We start from the raw sequence: 26,175 nt of genomic DNA on the forward strand, positions 1-26,175 counted from the left end.
CTAGCAGAGAATGGGGGCCATGAGAGTCTGAGCTGAGGGGGGAGGCTCAGGTACGAGTGTAGTATGAATTCTGTTCTGAGGCAAGGCCCAGCAGGCTCAAGCCAGGTCCATATGTCAGGGCCAGGGAGGCAGAGCCACCTCCACCTCATTCCTGCTAGCAGTGCCCCAGCTTGTCTTGGCTGTGGGGTGGGGTGGGAGGAGGGGGAGGCTGAGCTCAAAAAGTTAGAAAATGCTCAGGGTGCAGGGAGGAGGAGCTCGGGGTGTGGAGAGAGGAGTGTGCAGGCAGGAGCTAGCTAGGGGCTGTCTGCAGGCAGCTCAGGGTTCTGGGAAGGGCAGCTAGAGACTGTGTGTGGGCAGGCAGATAGCTCAGGGTACAGGCAGGCATAGCTTAGGATTCAGGCAGGAGAGAGCTCAGGGGACAGGCAGAGGGCAGCTTGGGACGATATGTGGCCAGGTTGCAGGGAAGGGGTTATCTAGAAGCAGTATGTGAACAAGGGGTAGCTCATGGTGCAGCGAAGGCATAGCTAGGGGCTGTGTGCTGGCAGTGGGTAGGTCAGGGTGCCGGCAGGAAGCAGCTATGGGCTGTCTGCAGGCAGATGTAACTAGAAATTGTATGTGGGCAGGGGATAGCTGAGGGGGCAGGGATGGGGTAAGTAGAGTCTATATGCCACAAGGGCTCCCCTGCAGCCCCTGCTCTCTGAGCGTTCTGCCAGCTATGGAGCTGGTTCCCTCACCCCTGCAGCTCTTGCTGGCTATGTGAAACAACGGGGCTGGGAGCTGGCCAGAGGCAGGGGGAGAGGAGGAGCGGGTCTGTTCCTGGGACTGCACTTCACTTTTACTGAAGTCTGAGAAGTGGGAGACACGCAGGGCTTGCCAGGGCTCTGGCATTCAGTCCCACAGCTCCCAGCTTCACTGGCAGGAGAGATGGGCAACAGCAAGGATCAGGGCTTCAGCCTCGGGGAGGAGCATTCTGGGGACTGAGGGTCCAGCCCGGGGGGTGGGTTGGGAGGAATGGTGCACTGGGGAGCAGGGCTTTAGCTTGTGGGGGTGGGCACACCAAGGATTGGGGCTTCAGCCCTCAGTTCCTGTCCTCAGCCCTGTGGGGGCACCAGCTTGGGCATTCACCTCTGCAGGCCCTAGCTTCAACGGAGGGCTGCCAGGGATCAGGCTTCAGCCCCACAGCCTAAAAGGGCTGGCAGATTCTACCCCCCCTTGAGAAGTGCAGCTTTAGGGTGCCCATGGCAAGGGGTGACACACCCCACACATCCTGACTCTAACAACACCGGCCACCTGTCCTCTGACGGGCTCTGTGTCCATCTACCCCTGAGCCCTGCCTGAGAGCACCACCTGCTAGCCGCAGCCTGCCCTGCGTTCTGCTGCAGCTGCACTCACCCTGGCTGCCCAGCAGCAGGAGCGCTGGAGGTGAAAACACAGGACGATTTGTTTTTTTTTTTTAGTCAAAGAGTTGCCTTAAATACGGGACAGTCCCATCAAAAATGGGATGGATGGTCGCTTCAGTGCAAGTGCAATAGCCAGGGAGGCAGGTTATGTGTTGCAGACCAATTTTATCCTTCATAGAAACACATCAGAGTCATCGGAGTGAAACCAGGGATGGCTTTGGCCTTAGGAAGGTTACTTATATGGACCATCCACAGACGTAATCCCTACGTCCGTTCAGCACAAGCACCAGTTAGTGGAACCTTTCCTATGCAGTAAAGAGTGAGGGTGAGGCCCAGCCTTGGTTCTGGGCTCTGCCATGTTCATTGCTGAAGACCTGGGAACCAGTTCCAGTGAACCTTTGGGTTATGAGGCAGGTCTTTGGAACCTATAATATCCCACTGCCACCAGCTAGCTGTGTTCCCAATATTTGCTCCAGCTGCTACACAGGAGATTTGAAAATGAGGTGGGGCAAATGACATAAACAGGTACAGGCCTGTAATTTCTTTCCAGCATTGCTATTGTGACAGGAAATGCTTACTGGGGAGAATGAGTCACTCAAGAATGCCTCCTGTTGAGCAAAACAGGAGGCTATGTAAAAGAGACTGAAGGCAATAGCACATTCAGGGGTCCTAACTAGGCTTGTGGGTTGACATCTTACTGAGGCAGAGGACCTGTTGAATGTTGAGAGCAGAAGTATGTTTTCATCATACAGTACATTTCATGTGTTCATTGGTATGTAAATTCCGAGGGCAGGGTCTTTGTCGTCTTCTCATTCTGTACAGCACCTAGCACTCTGTCAGAGATTAACAGAATGTAAACATAAGGGATGAAATTCTGGTCCCAGTGAAATCAGTTTTTGGTCAGTATGAAGTCAATGGTAAAACTTCAGTCAGGTCAGGATCGCATGTCACGTTTTAAATTTCTTTCTTGTTTATAAACATGGTGGGGCACAGAAGAATCCCTCCGCTAGCCGCAAATCCAATGCGAGGGGGGAGCCCAGTGAGTGATGCCCATTCTCTAAATTAAGCCCCGCCTACTTCCCATAGTTCTCTGAACCCAGAACCTGGAAGTGTCAGGTTGTGATATTAATTTGTTTCCTCTCAGTTTCACTCTAAATCTTCCTTTTGTATTTAATATTTCATAAAATCATAGTATCTGGGGGCTGGAAGGGACATCAGGAGGTCATCAAGTCCAGCCCCTGCCCAAAGCATTTAACTTTCTGCCTAGCCCTAACTGAACGGGGTAACTTCTAAGCAGCAAAATAAAGTACGGACTAACTCCACTACCTCTCTCTTACTATTCTAAGCAGCAGTTAACACTTCTAAGAGCAGTTAACACTCTGTTTGGTTTTCAAAGTAGATTCAGCATCCAGTCTCCAAGGTAAAAAGCAAACTGGCAAACATCCTGGGATCAGGACAGACAAATTACTGAGGATGGAGTTGTTATGAGATTGAAACCAGAAGTAACCAGCAGCATATTTGGTGTGACATTCTCACCTTACTTTGAGTTGGGCTCTTGACTTCAGCTGGGCCAGGATTTTTAATCCAGGTTTCTACAGTCCACTTAGTTCAGCTTCAGACAATGATGCTTTCTGAACAGATTATTCAGTGATGAGCAATGGGGTATCTTGTATGTCTACCACACCTGACTTAATCTGGGGAACAGGGACTCATGATACAGTCACTGTCACAGTAGGTCAAAAAGACTTTTCATTAGATACCTGCATAACCTGGTATCTAAGGATTTGAGTCATTGTACTGCACTCCTAAAATTAAGGAATAAAACAACTAGCTATCTGTCACACTTGACCAGAAGATTTATAGCTTATCACATCCTTCATTTCTGAATAAACTCATAATTCTGTCCCGCCCATTGCACCTAATTGAGACAGGAGCAATCACAGTAATACCACCTAACTCATCTAAGAGCTACTTGTATGAATTACTGCCTGTGTCAAGGCTAAGCAATTTGTTAGTAGGTCCAATCCTCTTCACTTTGTGCAAGGACGTTGTGGTGGGGACCAAGCCCTGATAATTGACCTGTAGCATAGATTTGGGTCAAGTGGACTTTTGTCCTTTACTTACCATCACTGTGGTGTTTAACATGAAATTTCCTATGTGCCAGTCCCACTCTGGCTTATGCAAACCTCATTTTGTATATTTTGGGTTTACGTCTTGTTCTTAGCCGAGGTTGAGTTATAATATTCAAACAGAATGCTGAAAGGGCCAGGGAAAACCAGATGTGACTAAGAGGAGGAACAAGCTAACTGGGTGGTTTATTTTACAGTTATGCGTAATACCACCAGAGGAGAGCCAAGAGGTAGGATGGGAGGTGTCTTCTGTCCTCAATCACCGCCTCTTCTTGGAGTATGGGAGAGTCTGGAATCACAGTAATAACCATGGTTACATTCTCTAAATTCCTGTAACTTCTGACATTCCAGTTCCTGTTGTTTATCTGCGGCAGGAGCCTGCTAGATCAAAGACTACATTACCAACTTAGTGCAGCTCAACTATTCGGTGCTTGCATTGTTCTATGCACGTTTCATGCAAATCCACTACATTAAGAAGGACATTTGTAAGGTTGGAAAGACAATCACTCACATTAGGAACTGTCAGCTTTGTGTTTTCTTACAGCTCCTTAGTTCTCTATTCATGTAGGTTATATAAGTGAAGACTCATGCACCACTAGAGTATTCATGATCATATAATATTTTTACGTACAGAACCCCTCCCTCCTTCTGTGCATAACTGCCCACAGACACACTTGAACTGGGTCTTCTACAGTTTGAGCTCAAAGTCAACTTGCTCTCAGCTAAGGCTGTAGGGAGGACTCATCCTTTCTCTCTGTAAGTGGCCTAGGTGCCACTAAATGACACCCCTGGGTGTATGGGTTACATACATCTCCTAGGTAAAGTAGTGCATCCTGAGCTTCAGCAACCCAGCTGAAATCCCAGACAAGGTCCCACTTGTAAACACCCACAGGCTGGCTTGACCCTGAGACCACAGTGCATGAACCTCTACAGCTTGAGCTAGAAGCCAGCTTGTGTTCAGCTACGTCGGTAGAGGAGACTCGTTCTTCCTCTGTGTAAATGGGCTGGGTGCCACTACACAGGACAGCAAACCACACCTAGGCTCAGAGAGTGAAGCAATTGTTCAGTATTTTATTTTGTCCTCCTTCAGTGCCTGCCCATGTGTGCTACTTAGTGGACACCACTCACAGGATATACTGAGTACATAATTACTAATTTCTTAATGAGCGTTTCTGTACTGCTTGGTCAGCATTGTACAGGAATGCTTCAAAACCTTGAGGAACTTCGTTTCATAACACTTCTGCAAGATAGGGGTTATGATGTGCATTTATAGCTTGGGGCATCGCAAGATTAAGGGCAAAATTTGCAGAACAGGATGCAGGGAGTCTAAACCAATGGCTCCCAGAAGGAGATTATCTTGAAGCTTAAAGATGACCATTTAAATGAAATATAGTTCATGGTTTCACTGTGGAACACTTATCCAAAACACATGCTTTTTCCAAGGTCCTGAACTGCATCCCACTACAGTTTAGCTGCAAAAATCTCCTGTCTGTCTCCAAAAACTTCTATAAAGTAGTTAGAGCTTGTCAATACAAAAATGTCTAGAGACCATAAAATAAGCTGGATGTAATCAAATAAATAATGCAGGGACCATCGGACCATGGCCAGGAGCTCATTATTCATTTAGTTTATTAAAAATAATTTTTAATGTGAAACTTTCATAAAATTTCCAGTCTGCTGCAGCAGAGGGTTTAGGATCCAGAGATCCCACCACAACTTTTAGTACATACATTTGGTATTTGTGTTAATACTGGGTTGATAAGTCTGTAGCAGTTTTAAGGAGAGACACCTTCTGTGAGTAACACATTAAGGTGCTAATTGTGTGTGAGAGGAGGCGGATGTATTGGGGGAAAGGTAAGAAGTGGGTTTGAGGCCTCAAAGTGTGGATTTTTCTTAGCCAGTTTGACTCAGAGGTAAATATTCTGTGTATTGGGGACACATCTTACAGCAGTACATGAAGCCTTTGCTCTGGATATGTCTTTCTGCATTTTAAAAAGTCTGAGCCAAGATCTCTGGGAAGCTTAGAAACAACAAAGTGAAATTTTTGCACAGTTTCATTGCTGACCACTTATCTGAAACTTCCAGCTAATGTGCTTATTCACAGCCCTGAAAAGCTTCCCACTAGAAATTTTGATTTCAGGTCACCCTGAGGACATGGTAGTCTTGTCTGGTTACTGATGAGCTTTGGGTAAGAGCAGCTGTGGAAGGGAAGTGGTCGAGTTGGTACATATAAAATGGCTGAGTTTCACACAATGCTGTTCAGATGTTATCCACCTGCAGCGAGCACGCTTTATCCTGAAATGAACGATCCTGCATTGGTTTCATCCCCCCCCCCATGAGAAAATGGTACCTCTCACAGGAGGATGTCAGGGAAACTTCCCTGATGTTACTCTAGTACTAGTACTCTAAGCAGCTAGTTCAGTGCTGAAAGGCTTACCAGCCAGGAACGCGAGTCCTTCAGTAAGAGGGACAAAACATTTATACTCTTCAAGGCATACGTTATGTGAGGGAAAGCAGTGACATAGAGTCCTCGGGGGACTTAGATCTAATGGAGGAACTTTGTGGCTCAAGTTTCTGGAATTCTCTTCCTACAGTTCATTTAATTTATCTCCTTGATTCTTTTGAGCTCCTTTGCATTGATTCTTACATGTTTTTTAGCATACTACAGGTTGAACCTCTCTCGTCCAGCACCCTCAGGACCTGACCGGTGCCAGATGAGAGAATTTGCTGGATGATGGGAGGTCAATATTGTCTAACAGCATTACCAACACTTCCACTGCTTACTGGGTCCTTAGAAGACATTTAAGGGTAAACCACAGCAAAATAGCAACATGGAACACTGAGAGCCAGGACTGATGACTGTAAACAAACTTTACGGGACCACAGGAAATTTGGCCACACTTGTGATAAATGGTCATCTGGCTAACTAAAATCATTCTGGATTACGGATGTTGCCAGATGAGAGAGTTCCAGATGAGAGAGTTTCAACCTATATAATCAGGGGTTTCGTCTGGGCTGGAGATAAAATTTAATCTGGTAATTGGAGAAGGGAACAAATCAGAGTTTAGACTTGTGGGGTTAATTGGACTCAGAGAGAGATGTGGGGCAGCCCATATAACACATACTGAATCAACCTGCATTGCTGCCTAATACCTCAGGGCAAAATGTAATGCAGATGTTTTGCAAGGGAGACATATGGCCAAGGCCTTCATGTGGAACACTATGCGTTAATGCTTCTTCAAGGGTTGAATAGCCTCTTAGCTGTGCAGTAGAAGATTGACTTTCTCTTTTTCTCTGACTGGCAGCCATGACAAGTCCCCTCTCCCAGCAGAAGGAGTGCGGGGAAGGCCCTGAGAACTGGTGTCAGGATTTGCAGACTGCGTTGCGGTGTGGGGTTGTGGAGCACTGTCAGCAGACTGTTTGGAACAGGTTTCCTCGGGTAAGTGTGCAGTCCAACTGAACAAGCTTGGTCTTGTCTCTCATAGCCCTTGTGTGTCCACATGCAGCTGCAAGGAAAGTTCAGCCCCTCCTACTTTTAGGAACGAGCTGACTTCAGAGTCACAATTTTCTATAATTGTGTGCGCTCTGCAAATATGTTGTACCATGTTTTTCTTTAATGCCAGGAGGTTCGTGCTATGTGAATGAACTTATGGCACATAGTGAGTGGCTGACATCTCTCATTCAGTGTCTGTCTACATGGATCATACCCATATGACCAGCTGCCACCATTCAAACAGACATTAACAGGGATTACCATGCAACCCTCACACCTGCCAGAAAAAATGGATAATTTGAGGGGGTCACATTAGGCCACTGTAAACTCTGTAACACTTATTCCGGAGGACTTTAAGGTCTTAAAAATGCTTATGAGTATGTTTTGATGCCTATGCACTTTCCCAAGCGTTTCCATGAATGGAATGGAAACTGAAGCTAAATATTGGAGTAGCCCAGAGCTCTCTAACTACACAATTATCACTGTATGTGCTGGAAACTTGATATGGCCAATAAAACTTGCTTGGTTCTGTATGCATTATCAGTGAGGATCAGATTCTCAGTTGCCCCATCCTTTCATGTGGGGTAGGAACAGGGTTGATGGTTAAAATGTCTTTTAAGCTACCTGTGTCTCTTCCACTTTATGGGTCTGTTCAGGGAACTGCTCAGTCTCTGCTGTAAGCTAGAGTTGGTCTTGGGGCTGCTCTAAAGTTACACCTTGCTTCCCCAGGGTCCTTTATCCTTGGGAGGCAGAGAATAGCTGAAAAGCATTGCACTCCTTTCATGCCTCTGGTCTGCATTTCATGTGCTTTTGTCCTTCACTCTTTTTAATTAATGAGACTTTTTGATTCAGAGCTTCTCTATGGGTTGTTGGGGTTCAGTGCCAGAAATGCAAGCTAGTCTGCAGGTAGGTCCCTGTTCTGGCAGATTTCATGGAGTGGGAGGCAAGACACATGTATAGGGGATGGGAGTGGTAAAAATCTGGGGCTGCGGGTGGAAATGGAGAACAAAACAGGGTGTCTTATATCTGTGCTGTCAAGTTGACGTACTTGAAGTTTTCTAGATGGGAAATGTCTGTGGATGTAAAGGGTTTAAGTGGGCAAGACTCCATCTTCCTGTCTCCTGCAGTGACCTAGACCAGCTCCATGCCATTTGTCTCCTGCTCCTGTTTCATGCACCTCCTCCTAGCCTCTTCCTCAGGTATCTCATCTCCCTTTGCATTTCCCTCCTTTCAGTCTTCTGCTCCTATTCTGTGAAGCAAATCTCCCCCCTTCACTCCGAGACAAAGGAGCATGGCTCCATGCAGTACCCCCTCTTCCTCCAGCCCCCACTCACCCCCTCTGTGCCTCCTTCTTTACACCCCACCCCATCACTTGTCCCTTCTCATTGACCCTGTCTCCTTCCCTGAGCCCCACCTGTGCCTTCCTGCCTCTGCCTGCAGCAGGTCCATGTACTGCAAAGTATTTTCTATTTAGAAATGTTCACATTTGTCTATGCTTGGAAATAAAACCAGTTCATGTCATTCCCTCCTCTGGACCCCTACTTCGCCACTAACAGGTGAAATAAACATGAGTCTGGCAGCCAAGACATTTGGGAAACAGGAGAATAAAAAAGTGTGAAGAAAACTTTCTCACTCTAACACTGATGGAGCTGGGTCACTAGCATCAGGAACTGAACCTGCAATCATAGCAGTTAGAGCCCTGTGCTCTACTGCATGAGCTAAGGGCCAGCTGGCTCTCAGCTAAGGCTGTGGAACAGAGACTTCACTCACCCTAGTGTGAGGGCTCAGTGCCTCTGGGTACTACAGAATTAATGATAGCAGGAATTTTTGGAAGTAGAGTAGCTTTAAAATTCCTTTTCTGTCCTTCCTCTTTCCAAAACACCAACGCTGCCCAGAAAACTTCTGTTCTGTATTGAGGTGGAGAATGGAGGTTTTTTTAGAAGTAGGGGGGAGCAGAGGTTGAAGCCAGCTTCCTCCTTCACTATATGTTACAAAGACAAGAAAGAAAAGCAAATTTTTCACTTATGTTACAACATGCAGGTCCCTCTCAAGTAACATTTTTCTCTTTTCTCTTCCCTAGGAAGGTGTCTCTTGCTATATGTGTAAAATGATGGTGTCCCTGGTTGGGACGATCTTTCAGGACAATCGTACAGAGGTAAGTAGCTTGAAGGATCAGCAGGCTTTTTGGCTTTGGGTACTAGATACAGAGGTTTTGTTATGTGAGTTTCACAAAGGGAGGAAAAGGAAAGCAACCATAAGGTCCTCTGGTTGGTGGGTGATCAGGATGTTCACAAACAACTTCAGGGTTGGTAGTAGATCTGCACTATTATTATCTTCCTTCTAGTCAGGAATTTCCATGAAGATGTTGGTTGAGAGTCTCATCTACATTAAGGACCCTTTACACTGTACGCTCCCTGATAGGGCAAAGAGTTGCGCTGCAGTAGTAAGGTGCCAAAAGGGGAATTAGTGTAAGTGAGAATCATAGTACACAGGGAGGGGTTGGGCTTCAGCATCTCTAGGAAATGGGGTTCTTTTCCTTGGCTCTCCCACAAGGAGAGTCAGAGCTCCTGCTTATCTCTGCTATGCCCTAACCTACTGTAAAACACTCAGCCATTTGAACGTTTTTGTGCTTTCTTCCTCTAACCCATTTGGAGCTCTCATTTAGCTTGTTAGGATAAGGATGGGATACCTCTGAAGAGGCTACAGAGATCTGTGGTGTGATGTGGCAAGGGAATTCTGGAGCTGGTATACAATACCCTCCCCACTTTCTCTTTGGTGCCAGAGCCATTCCATCTGGTCAGCTGGCCAGTCACACAGACAGGTTTTAGAGCCTACTTTCTTATCTTTAGTTGGACTTTGTGTGTCTAGGAAACAGAGAGGAAAAGTTACTGGGTCTCCTGGTTGGAGTGTTACAAGCTAAAGAGCTTTGAAGCCTTATGAAGCCTTTAAACCTGTAGAAGTTCTCATGGGTCTTGCAGAAAATCTTCTTCTTACTACAGGTAGTAGGTGCCAGCCAGCACCAGCATTCTCCCATCCCCCAGAAGTTCTGTGATTGTGTTTTTGCATTTGTGGCTGGAGATATTTTATGCAACCTTGCTCCAGTTCTGCTAGAAGTCTGTCTTCTCCCAGGGTGGAGTTTATAGGTTGTCCCAAACTTTTCAGAATCTCTCCTAAGAACATGAAAAATGTATGCATCGTTTTGTCATTGTGTATGCGAACGCTGCCCATAACACTGCACTCTCCTCTCATCTCTTAGGAAAGGCTCCATGCATTCTTGAACAAGTCATGCCAGTACCTTCCTTACCAGGACTGGACTGTGAAGTGCAAGAAGATGGTGGATACTGGCATGATAATGATCGTAGAGCTGAGCAAACAAATATTGGTAATTGGTTGGAGGTGGGGGTGACGTTGGGGGTGGGGAATCAATGGTACAGATTTATGACATAAAATTCACTAATTTCTGTAATACAACTCCAAAAACTATAGATAGTCAGTAAACAAATTCTCTACTTTACTTCCAAGTAGGCTTTACTTAGAATTTCTGAGGCCCTACATGCACCGCCCCGCCCCCATGCATCTCTTCCCAGGGACTTGTTCCCATCCCCAATCCACGCCACCCCATCCCCTGCTCATGGGACATTACCTGGGAGAGCCCTGCAGGGATGGGGTTAAATTCCTCCCTTGCCTTCTGCAGAGGCTGCCACAGAGCTCCTGGGCACTCTAGCCTTTAGTGAGCTGGAATCCAAGCCCAGAAAGAGCAACCAAAGAAGGCAGCAAAAAGGCAACTGCTCCAGGGCACAGCAATTTAAAAGGGCCCAGGGCTCCTAGCTGCTGCCACGTGTGCCAACCCACTCTTCCTGGTGGTGCCATAAATTTCCAGGTGCCCTATGTAGCCACATAGTCCATTTATGTGTAGGGACAGCCAGGCTGCCAAAATTTGAATTCAGGGCCCAATTTGACCTGCAGCAATAGATGACACTATTAAAACCTAAATTACTTAAAGAAAGGATCCTCAAAGATAACGACCAAAGGAAAATAAAGCATAGTTTTTTTCCATTTTTGGCTTCTTATGATGTATAAAGGGGTCCTGAAAAAGTTTCTACAAGACCAACTTCTTGGTCTTAGCACTAGAAATGCCAGGGGTGTCAAGGCCAGCCTTCTCTTCTTTTGCAGGCAGACAAGTTGGGGGTCTCAGGTGCAGAGAATTGGAGGTGGAGGCAGTTAATTTTCCAAATTTCTTCTTAAAGTATTTCTTAGTTATTTAAGTTTTTAAATGGCCTGCAGAAACTCACCTTCCCCCCGCCCAGTTTGTCATGTTTCATGTCCTCAGTACTTGTGATGTCATTATGTTCTCCAGCTACCATGGATACTTCCAGGGTACACAATATTAGCATTTCTAATGTTAAAACAATCTTTCCAGGCCTCTTCATACAGCGTAACTAAGCCAAAAAATAAAACGACCAAACAACCGAACAAAAAAAACACCCCAACCCAAAAACAAACAAACAAAACAAAACAAAAACACCCTCAGTTCCCTCTGTGCAGGTTCCCTTTATGTTTAGTGGGGTTACTTATCATTAGAGCTGATCAAAGAATTTTGTGATGAAAAAATGCCCTTTTGCAGGAAATAGATAATTTCTGATTCCTTCAAAATCTTTTTTTAAAAATTGAAACAAAAATGTTCATTTAATTTAGTTTCAGTTTGAAAATTATCTTTCCTGCCCTGCCCCAAAAAAACTCAGTACAAGCCCCCTGAAACAAACAAAAATCTACAAAGCAAGCCACCAGAAAATTTAGCAGAATTTCAAATTAGTTCAAATGTTTTTGGTTCCATACTTTTCATGTACAATGCTTGTCGTTTTTCCACCAGCCCACTGCAAGAGCACCACAGAGACCAGGTGTCTTGTAGCAGGATCTAGTGGTGAAAATGATTAAGCTTAAGTTTTCCTCTATCTCTAATGTTTATTTATGCATAAAAATGTATTGCCTGCACCAAACATTTTACCCTTTTATTGTATTTACAGTTTCATTTCTATTCGTTTTAAAAGCACTTAGGTTGGCTTGCTGTGTATATGCTAGTTGCACTTTTATATACAGAAGAAAGTTAGTGAGTCCGTATGGGGCTGTCTCAGGATTACAATGGAATAGGCTCTCCCCCTACAAAAGTGGAGGGTGCAGATTGTAAAGTGGGGAATGAACTTTTCTACTCTGTAAACAATTTCCTTGCTGGGTAATAAAGCAACTATTGCTTTATTTCCTTAGGTATTTTGCTTCTCTGAGGAGCACTATATAGCAGGGAAGGATACTGCTGGTTTTTATTTGTGTCCCTCTCCCGCTCCCAGCAAGCTGCAAGGCTGAGTGAGTAGGATGGATTGTGGATGTCAATGGAGCAATGACTTGCTCTCCTTTGTTCTCTTTAGTCCAACCCTGAAGTTGTGTGCCGTGCCATCACCTTGTGCAAGTCTATGGAGAATCATGAAGATGCTGTAACTTTCCAGAAGCCCCCGCAGTCCAATAAGATACCTGCGATGGACTTCCCTGAAATGGCATCTCCCTTCATTGCTAATGTCCCTCTTCTGCTTTACCCCCAGAACAAGCCCCAGCAAGAGACCAAGGTGAGGATGCAATATGGGCAGATTAGCTTCTCAGTCAATCAGCTGCTGTGCTCTGTTTCAGTGTCACAGTGCTTCTCTATAATACATACCAAACTGATGAGGCTATAAACATATGGAGATACACCTACCTCATAGAGCTGGAAGGACCTCGCACCTTCCCTGACAGAGTTTTGTTTTAAATCTATTTGCCTGAGATCCCTAAGTGGCTCCCTCAAACACTGAACTCACAACCCTGGGTTTAGCAGGCCCATGCTCAAATCACTGAGATATTCCCCCCTCCAAGAGGACAGCAACCCCACTTGGCTACCAAGATGCCAGCGATCTTCAGAAACCTATTTGGCCAGTCCTTGAGCAGCTGGACATTGACATAGCCCCACTGAAGGCAACAGACCTGCACTGACTGACAGGCAGGAATACTGGTTCAGTTCTGGTTTAGAATGAAGAAAAGCCCTTTGACCTAATGGGGTCTCTTTCCTTCCCTGTGCAGTAGCCAGCCATAAAGAGTGTTGTGCCCATTAGTGGCTATTTAAAAATAAATAAAATCAGCAATGAAGGTGGTTTCAATAACAGAGAAAATTAACAACATTGCTTGCCATACAATTTGGATTTTCCCTGAATTTTTTATCACATGTAAACGGCAAGAATTATCTACAAATCTAGTCAAGCTAAATGCATAGGTCAGGAAAGTAGGGGTGCAGAAGATGCTGGAGCTGCTGTGCCACCCTTTCTACTGCACTGACCCTGGATATGACTGGGGTCCCAGCTGCCAGCTCTAGCCCCAGCTCCCAAATGCTGCAGACCTGCAGATACCTGCTTTATATCCATGGATGTCCGCATTCATGGACATGGAAGTGGATAGCCACAGCTAATTTTTGCAGATATGCATGAGGATACAAATTTTGTATCTAGAACCCTGCAAATCTGCAGAGATCCACTTTACTTGTGTGCAGGGATCTGCGTATTATCTGTGTGTCATTTCTGCGGGTACAGATTTTGTATCTGCACAGGGCTCTACGCATAGTTATGCTGTACTTTTTACTAGCTCTTTTGCATTGTATGTGCCTCAGTTTTATATGATTACTAGCAGGGCCCACCCCTTTGTGGAGCGGGGACAAGGAGGGCAACTGGTGTCTGTAGCAGGAGGGGCGGCAGAGGCGATGGGGGCCTATGTGGAGGTGTCGCAGGGAGGCCCTGCGTCAGGCGGCGGGGGGCAGCCAGTGAGCTCCTGGCTTGGTAAGATGGCCAGTCCGGTCCCTACAGGGTGCTGGCAGTGGCGGGATCTCTCGGTGGGGTGGGTGTTTACTGGCAGTGAGCACACGGGCTGGGCGAGACTTACCTTTGGCAGCTCTGCAGGCAGGCCCAGTGGGCACTGTGGTGGGCAGGGTGCCATCACCATTGGTCGCCACACCCCCTTGGCAATAGTGGCGGCGGAGGCCATGGGGGGTGCGGGGGAGCAGAGGCTGGTGGCGCGGAGGAGGGGGGAACCAGTGCAGGCCACAGGGGAGGCAGCAGAAGCTGAGTGTGGGGCAGCTGATCACATTCCGGACTCTTCCAGAACATGCTCATGACTCTAGCGGGACAAATGGATGGAGAGACAGCTTTCCTATGTAATCGGCTATAGCTAGTCACTCAGGTGGTATGGCCCTTTGCGCTATCTACAGATGATAATATCCAATCAGGCACTAATTCTCAGCTCTCCCACTGCAGCGAGGAGCAACAAGCAGAAAGTGTGTGAAAGTAATTCCACCCTGTGCACAACAATTCAAGATGGAAGTCAGCAGCTTGTTAAAGTCAGGAATGTCAGGGCTTAGCGAGCAGGCACTGTACGTGCCCAAGCAAGGCAGCAATGGACTTTGAATGGGATGGGAGGCAAGCCTGGGAGAAGAGTCTGACTTTCTTGAGCCTTCTGAGGGAGAGAAATGGGTTGAGCACAGGAGAGGAAGGAAAGAATTCTGAGTTTTGATACACTGACATGGCCACACTCAGTTTCCTGGACAAATGGTGTTGTCACTTGTCGGACAGGAGAATACCCACGTCTTCGGCGTGCTGTGAAGACAAAACTGCTGCGAGTGCTTCCTCGGTTAGTAGTGAGGACATGGCAGTGCCACTAGTCAGTAGCTGTTAGTGTTCTCTGTAAGCTGAGCACTTGGCTGGCCCCTCAGGAGCAATTCAGGTGCCACCCAGTTGATTAGCAGAGCACCCACGGCTGGCAGCGTGTGGTTTTACTAGTGGTGCACTTCTGACCACTGCCTTGGTGCACAGAACAAAATTTACTCAGCACATGGACAACAAAAACAGAGGGAACATGGGTGGCCACGTGTTTTGATTTTTGGTTCTTTCCATCTCGTTTGTTAGGAGAGAGGCCACTTGTGTGGAGACTGTGTTCAGCTGGTCATTGACATTCAGCAAGAAGCAAGAAGTGAGTCTTTACTCATCCAGACCTTCACTGCTACTGCCGACCAGCTCTGTGAACACCTGGGACCCCTCCTGGCTGAGGAGGTAATAGAATTTTGATTTTTGAAAAGATAACTGAACTGCCTCCGGCTGTGGCTGGGGAAATTGAACAGCTGTTTGCTTGGCAGAGGCCGTTAGGTGCTCTGTCTTGAGTCTTTTTTTCAGCATCTACATCTGTTCCCGTCCTGCTCTTCCATGTGCACAGAAAGTTTGGGGCTCTATTTGTTCCTAGTGAAAATGCTTGAACTGTATCCTGGATGAAAGCCTTTATGACCTCTGCTGCCTCCTTTTGCAAAGCCTTCCTCCAGCCACTTCTGCTATGATCCCAGCAAGAAATTACTCGAATAGCATTAGCTAATCTGAGGGTGAACTGGGGACAGGTGAAAATGAGAAATGGGTTTGAAATAAACTGTCCAGACTCTGACTCTGTGTTATCCCTCTCCACCACCTTGCTTGCTTGCTAATGTTCATAGACTGGGTCTCTCTGGGGTAGAGACGGGGTCTTTCTGTGTGAGGAGACTGCCTAGCGCTCTTCAGTGCTATGAAATACATATAAATAATAGTACTTTTGAGAGGGTAGATACCGTGATACAATTTTATTTACTGGGCCCACTCATTAAACACTAGGCTTTAAGTTCTAAATTGGTAAGACTGGGATCTTCAAAGGCATCTGAGGGAGCTAATGCTCAATTCCTTTGGTCTTTGGTAAGAGGTCAACACTGTCAGTGTAGGTCACCTGACTCCCTTAGACTCATAAGGTTGTAGCTTCCTTTTCCTTCTCCTTCCCCGCACCTAAAATACTAGGGATTCTTGAAAAAGTAGGTCCAAAAATTACATTGTATTCACAAGTCCAGCATTTCACATCTGATTCTCCCCAGGACTATGTCACTGCCACACTGCACACTTCTGCTAGAGTTTAAAAAATAACATATAATTCAAAATGCCATTCAAATTCAATATGCTGAGGTGAGGCTAGCTTCTGTGGGAACCAATGTTAATGTGGTATTAACAGTGGCCTGTGGTTTGCCGGTACTTACTGGGATGTGTATCTCTCCAACAGTGCAAGACCTATGTTGGTAAATATTCAGCGTTTGCGACCCAGTTGCTAATGCACATGGTAAGCTGAATACAGGATACAAATCCTCTTTAGAGCTTTTCTATTCTTGGTGCTGGTTCTTCATCAGAGTTTGTTCTGGCAAAAGTTACCCTATTACCTTTAAACCTTCAGAGTGACCCTGAGGAATCCCAAGGCAATGTAAAAACTACCTGGTTAATATCCTATGAATCCCTACCGTGGTTGATCTTCTGGAGTTTGCTTTAGAGCACCTCGTGGGGATATGCTAAATAGAATTCACAGGGCACCCCTGTGAGCCCGGGTACTCCAGCCCCTGTTCATACTAAAGGAAATCAATGGGAGCCGATGCAGAATCCTGAATTAAGGTATGTCGACTTCAGCTACGTAATTAATGTAGCTGAAATTGCATAGCTGAAATTCCACCCTTCCTCTGTAGTGTAGATCTGCCCTTAGTGTAGTACTTTGCACTAAAATGCTGCAGCTCAATGCTTGCTAATTAATGGTGGGTGTGGTGTGGTATCAGTCAGCTCTGACAGATGTAAGGGATGTTTGCAGGGTTAGGAAGAGATCACGTCCTGCTCCCGGTGCCAGATGTCAGTTAAGATTTCAGCCTAATGGTAATGAGACCACCTGAAATGCAGATATGAAAACTTTCCTCTGATAAAGATGAGGACATATGGTTGTTGCCCTGCCAGAGCCAGTCATTTCCTTGCTTTTGTTTTGACCTGAAGAAGTCCCTAAAGTTTAGTTGAGTGCAATTTTCCAACTTCCTCTTTTTTGGGTTTGTTTTCGAGTGGGGAGGGATGAAACGTGCTGTTTTGCTAAAACTGTTCCACTTTGACTTTTCAGGGAAAAAGATATGAAATGGAAAAGGCTTTTTGTTTGGTTTGGAGTTGACTTTTTGTTTCATTTTGGTGTTTGAATGCTCTGACTGGCTCTCCTCAATGGTAACTTTTATGGGTCAGAGCAATAATATAGATAGTGGGAGAGCCTGTCATCTTGACAGTATATTACAACGAAAATCTGTTCAGACTGCTAGTCTGGTAACCTACCTTCAATCAACATTTCCTCCAAGAATGTCTGGGAAAACTACAGGTACCAGGTGTATTACAACCATTATAATGACAGAGAGGTAGCCACGCTAGTCTATATACTATCAAAACAAGACAGCAGTCCAGTAGCACTTTAAAGACTAACAAAATAGTTTATTAGGTGATGAGCTTTCATGGGACAGACCCACTTCTTGATCTGTCCCACGAAAGCTCATCACCTAATAAACTGTTTTGTTAGTCTTTAAAGTGCTAGTGGACTGCTGTCTTGTTTTGATAGTGTAATAATGGTTTGGGTTGTCTCCTTCCTCTTTGGTGAATTCTTCATAGAGCTGATATAACTGCATAGGGCCCATACTTACTTGATTTATGTTTATCTCTCCAGCGCCCAGAAGATATTTGTGGCAGAGCTGGAGTCTGTCCTTCCCTGAAATCTGAGCCCCTTCAGCCTCTGGTACCAGCAAAAGTAATGCATATGTCCAATACAAAGGAGCCTGCGGAGGTAAAATGAATCTTTCAGCGCCCTCTGCTGCTTTGCTGCAGAAAGAGGAAAACTCATGTGGTCTCAGTGTGAGCAGGAGCACAAGTCAGTCAGGCAATGAGTGCAGACTTCCATGTGCACTGAATCTCTGGTGTACAGTACGGATTTCCTAATTGCTCTGCTGTTAGATTGCAAAATGCTTTATAGAGGTGGTATGAAGCGCAGTACAGAAGTAGGGCATAGTCAGGATTAGAAGAGATCAAAATGTTCCCATTATAAAAATGGTGATAGCTGAATTGTTTTGCCTTTAAAATGTTTTCCAATCTCTACGCATGCCATCACGTTCACTTGCTTATAACTTGATCTGTGAGATATAATTCTACAAACATCAGAGAAAGTGATCCTTACTGAGGGCTGATCGCTGGTAAAGCTGAAGAAGTTTCATTTGAGTGTGACGTTGTCAGAACCCCAGCTGCATGTTTTTGTAAATGTACAGCACTCACATGCACGTAACTTTGACCAGATGATGTTTGAAAACCCTAGAAAAGCAGGACTGGAGGAAAGCTTGCGAAGTCCTCTGGCCCAATCCTCTAGCTGAGGCAGGGCCAAGTAACCTAAAGCATCCCTGGTGTCCCAGTGTTGGGGGTCCCACAGCCTCTCTTGGAAGACTATTTCAGTGCATGACTCTCCTTGTAGGTAAAAAGTTCTCCCCATCTCCTTTGCTGCAGATTAAACCCATGACTTCCTGTGCTAATCAGTAGGGCTGACAGCCGCCAGGGGTGCCAGGGCAAAGTGGGAGGGGGACCCGGCTCCATGCCCTGGAAGGGGCAGAGCCAAAGGTGGAAGGGGTGGACAGTCAGCCTTAGCACTGCCAGGACTGCAGCACTGCCCACCCTCCCCTCCCAAAGGCAGTGGTGCAGCACCACCAGCACTACAAAGGGGTCAGGGGCAACTGTCCCTCTGCCCCTCCGCTCCTCAGCATGCCTGGTCCTAAATTCAGTGCACACGGAGAACAACTGATAACAGTCCTGTTCATAATGACGCCTGACATATTTGAAGTCTATTCTTGGTACCCCCAGCCTCCTCTTCTCTAGATTAAATATACACAGGTGTTTAAATCTTTCCCCAGAGGCCAGGTTTTCTAAAGTTATTATTTTGGTCACTCTCCCGTGGGTTCTCAGCAACTTGTCCATAATGGGACGATTTCCTCCCATGTCTTACACATGGCATGCCTGTTAACACAGCCCAGCACGCTTATTAACCTCCTCCTTGAGTGCATCATGTGGTGAACTCCTTCTGTTTGTGAGCCACTCGCACCCCCAGATCCAGCTGCCCAGGCGTTCCCCATGCTGTAGTCAGACATTTGATTTTTTTCTCTCCGGTGTGTACTACTTTGCACTTGTCTGTATTGAATTTCATCCTGATGTCAGATCACTTCACCAGTTCAGCATTTGGGAGAGTTCAATGCAAAAGTAGCGTCTTTCAGGTCACTGGGGGAAACACTGCATGGAATATAATAGGGATGAAAGCAAGCATGTTCGCTAGAAATGCCTTTACCTCCTACCCCATATGACCCTTGTTTTATATGTTCTATTGTGATGCACTAAACAGGAAAACCTGGGACCAGAAAATAAACCTCCCCTGTGCATAGTGTGTGAGATTATGATAAAGGCAGCAGAGAGCCTGCTGAAGAACAACATGACAGAGGTACGTGACCTTTTTTCAGTGACACAGAGATTGTTCAGGCTATTTAGGCGTGTAGCTCCCAGCTTGGAGCATGTCCTGCTGTTATGGGAGCGTAAGACAGCTGGCAGGGAGCTGGCAATTGTGCCCGGTATTCCCATTTCCATTGCTTAGGGGTTGTTAGGGAGAGAGAGTCCTGCGAAGGACTAAATGCTGCTTGCAAACTCCTCCCAAGGATGGGTGCTGGCTAGGCCTTAGCATAGGTACTATATAGGTTTCGGTGAACTGACACTAAAACTTGGCAGCAGAGGGAAGCATGGCAGAGAAGACCGAAATGATATCTCTTTGCTCCCTGTAGAGGAACTCAGAGGAAAGCTGCATAGATTTAGTTGCTCTTCTCCCTACACCTGCTGTGTTTGTGTTCCAGGAACAAATAGTCCATGAGATGGAGAAGGTTTGCTACATGCTGCCTCATGGTGTCTTAGGGCAGTGTAAGGACTTCGTGGACTCCTATGGCAAGGCTGTTGTAGTCATGTTGTTGGATGCAACTAATCCTGAAGTTATATGCATCATAATGAAAGTCTGCCCCAACAGTCACCCTTCACACACTGGTAAGCACCGGGAGACCAGCATCCTGTCCAAAGCACATTTGTTCACTTGTGAAGAGTCTGTCTGGGCATATAGATGGTGCTAGTGCAGTATTCGTCTGAGCCCATTTACTGGGTTGGAGGGCGGGGGCCTTTCGCTAGGTCCTAGGTCTGGGAGGTGAGCACACTAAGTTGTTGAGAACTCTCACTGGAATGCTGGTGATCTAACACTCTACTGTTCTGTGTGTCTGCTAGAGAGAAGTGCTCAGGAGCTGTTACCGATAAACTCTGACGAGTTGTGCAACGTGTGTGAGATTGTTATAACGTATATTGACAATGAGCTGGAGGAGAATGACACACAGGCGCAGATTGGGACTCTGCTTCTGAAGGGCTGCCATTTCCTGCCAAAGACCTTGACAAACAAGGTGATTGCAAGTAGCTGTTGTGGGATGGAAGATCTGATGCCCCTACCCAGGTGGCTAAAACACATCTTGTACCCCAATGGCTTTCAGCCTTTCCAGCCTACTGTACTCTTTTGGGAGTCTGAATTGTCTTACATGCCCCATATTTCACCTCACTTAAGAGCTACTTGTTTACAAAACCAGTTAGATTTTTGTAGAACACACAAAAGTGTGAGAGCACACAGTTACTGAAAGCTTACACACTTTTGTAATTCTTAACCATATAGTTATAAAATAAATCAATTGGAATATAAGTATTGTACGTCACTGTATGGTGTACAGAGCAGTGTAAACAAGCCATCACCTGTATGAACCTTAGGTTTGTACTTACTTCTCTAGTACTGTTTCGTGTGACCTGTTGTAAAACTAGGCAAATATCTAGCTGAGTTGCTGTACTCTGGAGGATCTCTGTGTACCCCTGAGGCAGGAGTATCCCTGGCTGAGAATCACTCTTGTACCCCATCCCCAGTGCCTGCCACCTAGCTGCTGCTCCTCACCCAATGCTTTACCTGTCTGTGTTTTAGATGATCTATTCTAGTCTATTATCTATCTATTCTAAAATCTACTAGAGGATGGGCATTAGTATCAGAGTCTTCGCATTGGCTGCTGTGCTTTGAACGGCTGACTGTCTCCAGCGCCATCTTGAGCAGATGGTATTTGGAGGATCAGTCAGCAGTTCGTGATCTGGTAACTGCTTTGAAACTAGCCACAGTGCAGCTGAGACTGGTCCTGAACATAATCTGAGCATAACACAAAATGGACAAAGCAGCCTGCCCAGCACCCCAGGAGTACTGTTAGTGATAAAGACCTCATGTTCTAACTCAGGTATACATCCTCATGCCATGAAATCTAGCGTACACTGCACATCAAACAGCTCGGCGAAGGTACAATGACAACAGCCATTTGCAATAATAGTCAGAGTGATGTGCATGGAGAAGTTTCAAACTCTTCTCTTGAGGGTAAAAGGAGTTGGTATCTGTCCACTGTGTAAAAATCCCCTGGTATGTGGCTATATGAGTTTGTGTAGCCTTTTGCTCTCTGCTTGCTGGGTAAAAGCTGTCATGAATACTGCCTTGGTGCCACAGTGTCACCTCAAGGGCTGGGGACTGGGGGGAGGTTTTACCAGCACAAAGAGCATTTGTCTGTTGCAGTACTATGGAGCTGCTATTGAGAGTAACCAGCATATTCAAAGCATGGGCGTGTAGGGCCTGCTGCTGGTCTTTGTGTTTCAGCCTCAGATCATAGGAACATCCCTTCTTCCTCCACCTTTCCTGCCGGCCTCGCTGCATACAGAGAGTGTGGTGGGGAAGGAGGGAACGTGCTCGCTTGTACATTTCTTGGGAAATTTGCTGCTCTGTAGTGATGCCCTACACATTTCTAAACAGCTGGTAATAATGAGAGGAGAATCAGACCATGTGCATAAGACAGAACCACAAATACCTGGCCTCTGGTTGTTGGGAAAGGGAGGTTTACCTGTGGGAATAGAACCTCCCTGAGCACCTCCTCTCCAGTCTCAGTGGAAACGTCGCCTTACCAATAGGGCACAAGACAGTCTGATGTTCCCTGTTGGAATCCATGTACTTTGGCTTTGTCTCGCGATGGTCTAATGGAGTGTTCAGTCTCATGTCGTCTCTTCTTGTTACAGTGCGATGAGATGGTCTTGCAGTATGAACCGGCAGCCATACGCCTCCTGGTACAGATAATGGAACCTTCGTTTGTGTGCACTGTAAGTCATCCTGCCGGAGTATGCTATGGGGCTGGGGAAGGGATTTAGCTGTCCTGTTGTACTGTCTCACAAAAGGACACAGAAGAGAGAGAATTACAGTAGTTACCTTTTGCCGACATTAACATCAAAATCCTTCTCCTCCCGGCCCCGTGATTCAAACGCAGGAAATGTAACTCTCATGTCATGCGGCGTGTGCTGTGTCCCTGCTTTGGATGGGCTCTTCGGTGGTAAATCAACAAATTTGCAGCTAGCACTGAAGTAGAAATTGTCTAGCATCTGAAAGTCAGCGTCCTCTCCAGAGGCTTCTTAGTGAGCCTACTTATTTAGCTACAGACCGAACTATCTATAGCTGTGTAGCACTGTGGGTTGAAAGCTCCCAGCACTGCCTCTGCTTTGTCTACCTCCTCCAACCCCCACTGGAAACGGTCATTGCTGCCCAAGAGGCGAGGCTATGACTCACGGGGGGAGGACGTGAGGTCACTGAATGCCAGCTGTAAACAGGGAGATTTAACTGCACCTTCTATTTTCTCGCTTCTTTTGCTGCACAGAAAATAGGGGTTTGTCGGTCTTCTGGAGAGGAGCGCGTGGGTGAAGATCCATGCATGTGGGGTCCAAGCTACTGGTGTAAGAACATGGACACTGCAGCTCAGTGCAATGTAAGTCACCAGAGATTCCCTCAGAGGGGAGAGCAGAGGTGCTATTCAACCAATGGGCAACAACCATAATTGAATCCAATCCTCTTTTCACTGACACGGGTGTCAAGGAGGCATAATGCCATTGAATGAAGTGGATTTTCATTCTGTCTTGTTGGTATAAATGAGAGGAGAATCATGCCATGTGCGTAAGACAGAACCGCAAACACCTGGCCTCTGGTTGTTGGGAAAAGGAGGTTTAACTGTGGGAATAGAGGCTCTTCTGCCTCTAAAACCTGATGATTCACTGTTGATTCACTGGTGCAGTGTCAACGAGCTGGCCCTAAGCTGAGAGATTGAGGTGCTGTAACTGGCTATCAAGGATTCTTTTTAACCCGTGAGGTGCCAGGAACCTGATTTTATTTTGGAGAAATCCACAAATGTTAATATGGAGGAATTAGCTTAGAGCTTTGATTATAGGACAACCATTTCACTCTAAAGGAATGAGATGAGCTGGGAAGAAGGTTGGTCACATCTATGGATGAAGTCGAAGGAGCTAGTTTTGCCCAGAACTGGCTTGGCCATTTCCTCTAGTACTTGACCTCTTACCTGTTGAAAGGACAATCCACAGTAAAAAAAAGTCTTCATGACCTGTGACAATGGCCTGGCTCTGCCCAGGAACCAGCAAGTGTGGGGAGTTTTGCGGAGAGAGAAGATTTTTGCCCTGCCCTCATCAGAGGTTGAGGGTACTGGATGACATAGCACGTCACATTAATTCCCATGAGCCACTGTTCTTTCCTGGTTAGGTAGCAAGCCTCTCAGTTGCTGAACACATGTGTGATCAAGTCTCCATATTCTTTTCTATGTGCTATCTGTTGGTTGGATGACTGTTTCAGTCAGAGAGGTTGCTGATGCGTGCAGAGGCTGATACAGCCTACTAATTTCAACAGCGCTTCCTGTAGAAACTCCACCCGCCTACTAATGGAAGCACAAAGGCTTAACGCAGTGACATAAGCACTTAGTGACTGTTACCTTGTAGCAAAGAGGGGTGAGCTGTGTAAAGTGGACATGTAGCTTTGGCATGTGCAGCAGCCAATTTTAGCTCTATTAATGTTTAACTGTGTTAGTGTGGGAGAGGTCTCCATTCCCATTCCCCAATCCCTTTGTCCATGTTCAGACTCCTTGTTCAAGGTATAAATTGAAACTTAGCTGACTGGCTGTCTATCTTTCCACTCAAGGGGGACTGATGTACCTTTCTGGAGCTAGTTGATACCAGCCATTAAGGAGCTGAATGGATGGTGGTTAACTGATGAGAGATGCTCGGGTACCATGCTGCTAAGAGCAGTGCAAGATCCCAAGCAGGCCAATGAGCTGTGAGTTGGTTCCTGCAGTGGGATGCAGTTCTCCTTAGCCAATTCAATGGAGCAGGCAGAATGATACAACATACCAGGGCTTTCCTGTATTGGATTTGCTTTGCCCTAGTCTTGCCTGTTAAAGCTGCTCAGATGGTGCTAATTAGGATCACTAAAGACAGCAGGAAAACTCAATTTAATATCAGTTTGCCCTGAAATTCCAGCTGATGCTGGGGTTCTAAGCTGCTCATGCGTGTTGACACTGGCTATGCTATAATGTAATAATACAGGCTTTTTCACACTGCTCTCTTCTCCCCCTTTTTCTCCTAGGCTGTTGAGCACTGCAGGAGTCATATATGGTACTAGAAGAGAGAGACCTTTCCAGCTGAAAATGCTTGCCATGGTTTTGATTAAACATCCTGGGATTTGTTTGGGGGTTGTGTGGGGTGGGGAGGCTGGTTCAAGAACTGTCTCTCTCCTCTCCCTTCTGACGGTCTTCTGCCTTCAGGTTTGTGTGCAGTGCTGATGCCCTTTAGGCAACTTTTCTGCAGTGCTGACCTAACAAAAGCCATAAAACTGTACTGTTCTTTGTGCATTGGGAAGTGAGGGGTTGTTGGGTGGGGAGTGGGGTTTGTTGTTAGTTAACAACCCGATGGCTAATTAAACAAATAAACCTGAATTGGCTGACTCAACTGAAAGTCTGTGGTTGTCTGGTATCAATTTTAGTCTGGTGTTCGTGAACACTCTGCCCTAACCTGGGGCAAGACAGTTAAGGCTCAGATTTGTAAAGCAGCTTCGTGATTGCAAGTGAATGTGACGCGCCCATCTCAATCCCTTGGGTTTATTTAAACAGCCCACCCTAAATTCTACCAAGTGGGCAGTGGAGAGTAAAACTGTCCTTTAGAAATGCTTCTTGTGTACTCTAGAAAAGGAAGGCTTGGGGTGTGCGTCCACATGCAACTGGCAATACTCTTTAAGAGCCAGAGCCTTAGCGGGTGTAAATCGGTAGATCTCAACTGCAGTCAGTGGAGTGGAGTTGATTTACACCAGCTGAGGATCTAGTCCTAAGTGTCTACTCATGGTAGCAAAGAAAATGACAGTCTAAAAGTGCAGAACTGCCAGGAGTGGTAGCAGTGCAGACAGGCTAAAGGTTTGTTGGGGGCGTCGTAGGAAATGCTCTTATTGAATGGCTCTGTAAGTCTTACCTTTTCATTACTTTCTCAGGTGGTACCATCTCAATACTTGGGGGGAGCGGGGAATTAAGTTGAATGTGAGTCAAACCCATGCTGCATAGCTTTTCTGTTGGAATTAGTGTGGGGTGTGAATATGCTTCATGGTCAAAAGGCATAGAACGACACAAAGCAGCCAGAGGTTCTCACTCCATGCCATGAACATCTCTGTAATGCCTACTGAAGCATCTGCCGCATATGGGAAGTTTTCCTTTTGCATCAGTGGGGAGAATATCCTGTTCCTTTCGGTTCTAGCCCATCTTGCTGACCATTATTAGCTGAATGACACTTATCCTGGCAGTGCAGCCTGATGCCTATTAAACTAGATCTAAGCCCCATTCCTGGTTTTGCTGAAGTCTGAGAATTTTTAAAATATCCCCTTTTCTCGTCAGGAATGATTGGCCTACTACACTTCCGGGCAAGGCTACTCCTGCAAATCCTTCAGATGCTATTCTGGCAAGCTCACGCTGGATAGCTGTATAGAGCTTATTTGTGAGAGGAGCCAGTTTATTTCTGAGCAGAAGCCTTGACCTTCCTTTCTGCTCTGCTGTAGCTGTAAAGGGGAGACGTGTGGCTGCCTTCAGTAAAACATGATAATGCATGAAAACTTCTGCAATTAAAAATAAAGACTTCCTGTGAACCTGACATCGTTGTGCTTTTTCCCTTTGTACACAGTAGTTCCTGGAGCCTCTTACCTGCTTTTATTAGTGCTGTGCCCATTCTTTTGCTGTGGATCCTTCTGAGTGCCTGAATTTAGATAAAGGTCAAATTGCTCCGTAAACTCCTAAGAGTTGAAAGTGTCATACGGC

The 26,175-nt window shown here is 46.1% G+C and overlaps 1 protein-coding gene across 1 annotated transcript in view; it reads left to right on the forward strand.

The window, feature by feature from the left end:
* LOC142015831 (prosaposin-like) overlaps window positions 1-24,561 on the forward strand; it is a 40,893-nt gene extending 16,332 nt beyond the window's left edge. Inside the window, exons 3-15 of the mRNA XM_074999684.1 lie at window positions 6,835-6,972; window positions 9,107-9,177; window positions 10,279-10,404; window positions 12,443-12,637; window positions 14,993-15,136; window positions 16,152-16,208; window positions 17,601-17,717; window positions 19,308-19,403; window positions 19,807-19,990; window positions 20,222-20,391; window positions 22,073-22,153; window positions 22,702-22,809; window positions 24,468-24,561. Coding sequence (XP_074855785.1) covers window positions 6,837-6,972; window positions 9,107-9,177; window positions 10,279-10,404; window positions 12,443-12,637; window positions 14,993-15,136; window positions 16,152-16,208; window positions 17,601-17,717; window positions 19,308-19,403; window positions 19,807-19,990; window positions 20,222-20,391; window positions 22,073-22,153; window positions 22,702-22,809; window positions 24,468-24,503 — 1,521 coding nt within the window. The 5' untranslated portion in view covers window positions 6,835-6,836 and the 3' untranslated portion in view covers window positions 24,504-24,561. The remainder of the gene's footprint in view (window positions 1-6,834; window positions 6,973-9,106; window positions 9,178-10,278; window positions 10,405-12,442; window positions 12,638-14,992; window positions 15,137-16,151; window positions 16,209-17,600; window positions 17,718-19,307; window positions 19,404-19,806; window positions 19,991-20,221; window positions 20,392-22,072; window positions 22,154-22,701; window positions 22,810-24,467) is intronic.
* Window positions 24,562-26,175: the final 1,614 nt, after the last annotated feature.

The sequence above is a fragment of the Carettochelys insculpta genome, chromosome 7, assembly GCF_033958435.1.
Source record: "Carettochelys insculpta isolate YL-2023 chromosome 7, ASM3395843v1, whole genome shotgun sequence".
Classification (NCBI taxonomy): Eukaryota; Metazoa; Chordata; order Testudines; family Carettochelyidae; genus Carettochelys; species Carettochelys insculpta.